The sequence below is a fragment of the Rissa tridactyla genome, chromosome 3 (assembly GCF_028500815.1).
Source record: "Rissa tridactyla isolate bRisTri1 chromosome 3, bRisTri1.patW.cur.20221130, whole genome shotgun sequence".
Taxonomy (NCBI): Eukaryota; Metazoa; Chordata; class Aves; order Charadriiformes; family Laridae; genus Rissa; species Rissa tridactyla.
In genome coordinates, this window is record NC_071468.1 from 64,998,770 (window position 1) to 65,005,332 (window position 6,563).

Consider the following 6,563-nt stretch of genomic DNA (forward strand, 5'->3'; position numbering starts at 1 on the left):
ATCTCAGCCCCATCTCCCACGGGCGCGCTGATCGATAGAGGGGAAATGTTTAAGTTAAAAATTCCCGGCTTCGAGGACCGGGGCCAGAGGGGCATCCTCCGTCCGACTGTGCTTCATCAATAGCTAAACGGCTTCCGTCCCGGCGGTGCGGGGAGGTGCGGGGCGGCGGAGGCGGCTGCCGCAGCTCCCGGGAGCCGGGGCTGCGAGGCCGTGCCGAGCTCCCGCGGCGAGCTGGGCTGCGGACCCAGCCACCCCTTTCCCTAGAGATTTGCTCTGTATGTGTAGCTCCGGGGAAGCAGCCCTCCCGGGGGCCGGGGCGGAGAGACGGACTCCGGGCAGGGCGCTGGGCGAGCGCGGCCGGAGGCCAGCGGAGGAGGCGCGGGTCCTTTCCCCGCCGAGCCCGGGAGTCGGAAACGAAGATTACACCGCTCTGTGTTCAGTGGAAAGGAAGGTTTATTCACAGAAATAGAGCAGAACCTGCTTGAAGAAAATATATCTATATATCTTTAAGGTGAATTACTTCATAGAGATGACTGTCAAAGTCAGTTTTTCTAGGCATCTACATATTTCACAGGTCTCAGACAAAAGATACACGCGTGGTAGGTTTTGTTTGATCTCTGTTTTTTCTCTAGTAGCGCTTGGACCAGCAAGGCTCTTGTTGCAGGACACTCGACTGTACACGCACTTAATAAAGTTAAATAGAGTCGGGATCTCTCGGGGTGGAGTCTTTGCTAGGGCACATTTGGTCTCCTCTGCGCCGGGAGAACGGCTCTCCCCGTCGCTCAGTCCGGGGCCCGGGGCAGCGGCGGGGCCGCGGCGTGTCCCCTGCCCGCCCCGCCGCCCGCTGCCCGGCCGCGCCGGGAGGCTGCTGGCCCGGCCGCCGGGGCTCAGGATGCCGTCGGGCCGCACAAGCGGTTTGTGTTCACCACTTCTTTCAGGTCACTCTCGGGTTTGCCGGCTACCATAAAAGGCCAAGTCTGTAGCCAGGAAAAGACACGGGTGGGAAGGGGGTTACATAGGGAAAAATGCACATTGCAACGCTTATTTCGCCAGCGGGTCCGGCTCCTGAGCGCTCCGGGGGATCGAGCCAGCCATCCGCCGCCTGAGCCCGCTTCTGGCCGCGCACAGCGGGGCTCGGGCCGGGGAAGCCGCCGCTGGCTTCGGCGAGGACCCTTTTGCCTTTCGCCGCCAGCTGATGCCGCTTCGCTTCCCAGCCGCGGCGGGCTCCCCCCGAGCGTCCCCGGGGCGGCGGAGCCCGTCTGATCCGCGGCTGGAGGGAGGGAGGGAAGGAGGAGGGAGCCCCGGTACATCCGCGGCCCCCTGCACGGCCGCCGCGGGCATCCCGCCGAAGCCACGCCGCCCCCCGCGTTTGGTCGTGACCGGCGTGGGGGCTCTTCCCCGCGGGAGCCGTCCCACTCCCCGACGCGGGTCCGCCGCCGCCGCCCGGCGGCCCCGGCAGCCCCTGACCGCCCCCCCCCCCCGGCCTCCCGTGGCTCGGGGGACAAGTTTTGGTGTGCCTGTGTGTGGGGTGGGGAGTTATACGTGTATTGGGGGCTGGTTTTGTTTTACTTTATTTTTTCCCATGTTGTTGTGCTGAGGAATTTGGTTTTAGCCAAAAAAATAGCATCCAGGCCCTTATCAGCTGACACAGCGGATAATGTACTTTCCCCCAGAGTCCAGAGCTCAAAAGGCAGAGGTGGACCCCAGTGAAACATCGCCAGATCCCCTCTGCCATCCCTTTATCCAGCAGGGTCTGTATGTGTGGGCAACGTAAAGGCTGTATGTCTAAAAACAGCCCATGCAGATCTTGCCCACCCCTGGTTTGCATCAGTTGCACATATTTTTAGAGCTGGAAATGGGACATTTCTGGTGGCTGGGTAGGGCGGGGAGACCTTATGCTGCTCGGGAAAACTTTCTGTGTGTGGTGGGAGCAGCAGGAGGGACACCGTGCAGCCCAGGGAGGCTTTGTGGAGTGTGCCTAGGGCAGACACCCCCCTTGGGGTGTCTGCACTGGTATTTATTTCTCATTTGCCAGTTTAGATGGGTAGGAGAAACGTCCTGGACCTAGCAAATCCGAGCGGCTGAGTGCAGAGCCCCGAGAGCTCTGTCTTTAAAAAGCTAGGGTTTGAGGATTATCGTGGCAGGAAATGTTGGGATAGGGAAGAGGGATTAGAATAAATCCTGTGTCCTTGGCTTGGGTCCTTCCTAAAACATACCTTTCTCTACCCAAATTCCTATAACCGCCTGCTTTCAGGTAGAAAGCTGCCATCAACCTGCTGACATTTCTCAGGCATTTCTGGAGCAGTAAAGCCTGTCCCTGCCTATCTGTGGCCAGTGTGGCCCCTGCCTGTCCCCAGGAGGGGACTGCCAGGAGCAGCGGATAGGGCATGGGAGGCTCAGCTTTCGGGGCACAGGGCAGTAGGGCAGCTGGGAGCATGTCCCCTCACACAGTACCCCTTGCTACCCCACTGGCACCAGACTCTATGAGAAGCACAGCAAAGGTTTCTCCCCGCAAATGCCCCATACCGGCTCCTCGCCCACCTCTCCCCATGCACACCCACATAGAGTGCCTGGCCCCCGTGGGCTGTGACTTACCAGGTTGACTGGGTGGATGTAGCCATTTTCGTACTTGTCATTGGCCAGGATCTGCCTCAGGTGAGCGATGTAGCTGGAGGCCAACCTCAAGGTGTCCAGTTTGGAAAGCTTGGTGTCTGGGGGCACCCAGGGCAGGGTAGTCTTAAGCCTGGAGAAGGCTTTGCTAAGGACCCTCATCCTTGCCCTCTCCCTGGCGTTGGCAGCGTTTCTCTGGACCTGCTTTCCCTCCTGGCTCACTCCATTTAAAGGGCTCTTCTTGGGGGGAGCTTTTTTCCTCTTGCCCGAGGCCCCTCTCCCCTTCTGAGGGGAGCCGTTCTCGCCATTGGATCCCTCCTCGTTGCTCTCGTTGGACGCCCCAAACTCTTTGTTAGTATCCATTTTCAGGCCATCGCACTCCAGCATCTCCACCTCCTGCAGATCTTCCACATCACTGAGGGACCCAGTGGACATGGTCTGGAAGATGCCAAAGGACCAGCGGGAAAGGGGGAGGGGGGGAGGAAGAAGGGGAGCTCTTCAAATCTACTTCAAGGCGGTGGAGGAGAGAAGGGGCACCAGTATTTTTCTCCCCTTCCCTCCCCCCCCCAGCACTAAGGCGCAATACCAGTCCAGAGAGGATCCCCGCCCTCCCGCCCCCCAACCCTGCTTTGCCCGTGTTTGAGGGAGGGAGTGAGCGCGTGTGAGAGAGGGAGAGAGAAGGAGAGAGAGAGAAAGCCGAGGAATTTAGTGAGGACACTAGTAATTTATCTGGGGGATAAGAGAGGCGGATCCAGCCCAGGGGAGGGGCCCTGCCCGCTGAGCACACCACATCCCCAATCACAGACCTTTGCACAGGACAGGGAATGAGGTATCCCGGCAAGCCTTTGCCGAGAGCTCGGAACTGGGATTCAAATCCTCACAAGTGGAGCAAAGCAACTTGCTCGCTCTCTCCCCTGGCTCTGTCTTTCTATCCTCCCCCTTCCTCCTCCTCCTCTTCTCCTTCCCCACTTCCCTTTCCAGCCCAGGGTTGCTCTCCCCCTCCCTGCCTCCTAGATGACCCAGGCAGCTGGTGTCATGATTCTTGAAGAAAGCCAAAATGGGTCATGAGCGGAGCGAGCAGCAGATCCACCAGCCAAGGCTTCCACGGAGCTTTGTAATGCGTGCCGTCAAAACGCTGTCCTGTAACCTAATCTGGGGGAGATTTGTGAATGATTATATTTGCAAACGCATCCTGTCCAGCTACTAGTGTATTCCAGGAAGAGAGCACTCTGCTGCCTGGCCGGCAGCGTGGACCTCACTGTCACAGCCCAGGGGCTGGAGGCAGGAGAATCTGACTTCTTCCAGCCTTCCTGGGTGACCTTGGACAAGTCCCGATCCCCTCTCACTCTTTGAGTGCCCCCAGCCGTAAGTGTCCTGGAGGTTGCCCAGTCCGCAGGTGTGCTGGGGGGCTGAGATCCTGGCTGTGGGCAGAGCCCCATCGAGCCGAGGGAGAGCACCGTGCCACCGAGGAGGGTCAGCGTGGCTGCGGATGGGGTGGCAGGGGTGTAGGTTGAAGTGAAGGAGAAGGGAGGGGGGGTATTGGGTGGTAGAGATCACACAGAAAAAAAAAAACTCTTCTCAGCATGTTGTTGCAGAGCAGATGTCAGCATTTCATTTTGCTACACCCGTGTAGCTGATTTGTGCATGCTCAGAAGTCAGGGAGTTTTGCCTGAATAACAAGGCAAGATAAGGCCCCTTCTGTGGGAGCGGTGGGAGTGAGGGCATCAGGCCGTACTCTGCAACCACTGAAGCCAAACCTCCCTGGCTGTTTTACCACTAGTGTGAATGAGCAGGTTGCTGCGTAGTTTGAATGAGCAGACGTGTTCTGCAGTTACGATCTTTATGTATTCAGTCTCTGCAGTGCAGGCTTTTAAAGGCAGTAAACCTTGGCCTAGCTCTTCTTCCTCTCTGCGTAAAATCTCGAACCCCCCTGTGGAGCCCAAAGAGGCCAGTGAAGCATGAACTTGCTCCCGTGGCTCCTTCCCTCCCCGCACGCTTCCTGAAACCTCACGGGTCCCCCAGCAGCCTGGGTTTTGAACACAGGGGACTAAAGGACTGGTCACTATCTGCGCACGGGACCTTTCTGGACACAGTGACAGATCTGATTGCAGGAGCCATTTATTCAGCTGCTTACCTGAGGATTCAAGTAGCTCTGGGCAAAAATGCACAGCCTGAGATATCACTGTGGCATGGCAGTGGGTTCAGAGTTAATCCAAGGTCACTGGAGCCACAGGAAAATTTCTTACTGATTTGTGTGAGCATCACATCGGGTTTTCCGCATGACGCTAAACAAAAAATAAACAAAAATTGTGGAGGGCCAAGCTGATATCTTTGCCAAGTACTGTGTACTGTCTGCAGATTAAAGTTTCAGTAGGAGGCAGAGTGTCATTTTTGATAACTAGCAAGGAAGTCTTTCCTATCTCTTGATCCATCTTTGTTCCTTGGCTCACGTAAGCCAGAAGAAAAAAAGGCAGATCTGAACTTTAAACCTGCTCTTTACCGTTTGGCTGGAAGATAACACCTTCCCACTCACAATAGGATAAGTACATTAAGATATCATATCTCCAAGCCCTGGGCTCTTGGGGATTCACTAACTTCTAAAGTCATGTTATGTTAACTGTGCCCTGTTTGTGTTTTCTCTGTGTATAAACTAAACAGATTGTCAGCATATCAGTCCTAATTACTGAATTAGCTTTGCTTTTTTTTCTTTTTTTTTCTTCATAACATCCTCATTGCAGATCCAAAATATTACTAATCAACAGCGTGGAGATTTATGAGCCTCCTTATTTTCTAGGCCTGATTGTTGTTTGTGCAGGTGGAGATTTAAATGGCCATATCCATTGCAGAGATTTATAGTCCAAGTGATTGATGTTAGAAAGACAAGACTCTTACTGGAGCAAGGATGACAGAAAACCAAGTTGAAGTTGCATGTGTCTCTAAGCACAAATGACCAGGGAGCACAAAATCCCATCAAAATTTCAGCATCAGAAGCTCCCAGAAGAACAAAACAACAAAAAAAGTATATACTCACAACCTTTTTATCACTTATTTTTAACTGTACTTTAGTAATTTCTAAAAATTTGTTGTAAAAAGCAGAAGGAACAATCTAGCTTCTTAAAAATTCCTTTAGTATGCTGTTAAATGTGCATTCTGAAAGTCAAGCTTGCATACATGTGTTTTACAAGTCTTTAGAATTGCCACACATTTGTAGCTTTTACCAACTTACATACGTTTTTGAGTTCTCAAGTCCTCAGAGCCAGTAAAATCGATCTAATACAGACTATACACAGGACGCATTTTGGTACTAATTCTGTGGAGATTATTTTGTGTGTTATATATATACACACATACACGTAGTATAATGTACTTTGAATCCTTTATGCATACAGACTCTTACACACTTTTTTAACAACATAATCGTCCCTTTTTTCCTCTCAAAGGGGTCAGCATGGGCAGACCTAACAAGCTGTATCCTCTCATCTCTGGGTTCCTTATTAGTTTGTTACATGAGTTGAACCTCTCCTTTTCCAACCTTCCTGCTTTCTTATATCTTCCTGTCAAGCCCAGGGTTTGTACCCCTAACCTGGCTCCCAGTTTCAGTCCCTCTCCCCTCACCTGAATTGCCTTGCCCAGTCCTCCTGACTCTCATTCTGAATTGCAACACTGGTTTGGGATAGAGACTGATGGGTTGGAGACCAATCCAATCCTGTGGGAAGAGTAAAGCTGGGATGGCTGCAGCCACCGTGGGGATGGTGTGGCCACTTACTTCTCCAGTTAAATAACTGGGACCACAGACCAGCCACAGGGTTAATAACTGGCTGGGAAAGACAGATGGAGCTAAAGTCCTTTTGGCCTTTCCAGTACATTCACTTCTTCATTCATATTTTAAAAAGGAAGTTGAAATACTGGCATGGGGAACATCAGTATAAATCTGTGGATGACTTTCTCCTCTG

The 6,563-nt window shown here is 53.4% G+C and overlaps 1 protein-coding gene across 1 annotated transcript; it reads right to left on the reverse strand.

Annotated features, from left to right (window-relative positions):
- Window positions 1-283: 283 nt before the first annotated feature.
- TCF21 (transcription factor 21) lies at window positions 284-3,193 on the reverse strand. The gene is made up of 2 exons (XM_054195522.1): window positions 2,596-3,193; window positions 284-977 (listed from the first exon to the last, which is right to left on the reverse strand). The coding sequence occupies exons 1-2, from the start codon at window positions 3,043-3,045 to the stop codon at window positions 888-890; spliced, it is 540 nt and encodes a 179-aa protein (XP_054051497.1). The 5' UTR covers window positions 3,046-3,193; the 3' UTR covers window positions 284-887.
- Window positions 3,194-6,563: the final 3,370 nt, after the last annotated feature.

Excerpts from the sequence above, each read along its gene's own strand:
- TCF21 (XM_054195522.1), bottom strand. The coding sequence starts at position 3,045 with ATGTCCACTGGGTCCCTCAGTGATGTGGAAGATCTGCAGGAGGTGGAG. Across the intron at positions 978-2,595 it reads ACATCCACCCAGTCAACCTG|ACTTGGCCTTTTATGGTAGC; the intron begins GTAAGTCACAGC and ends TCCTGGCTACAG.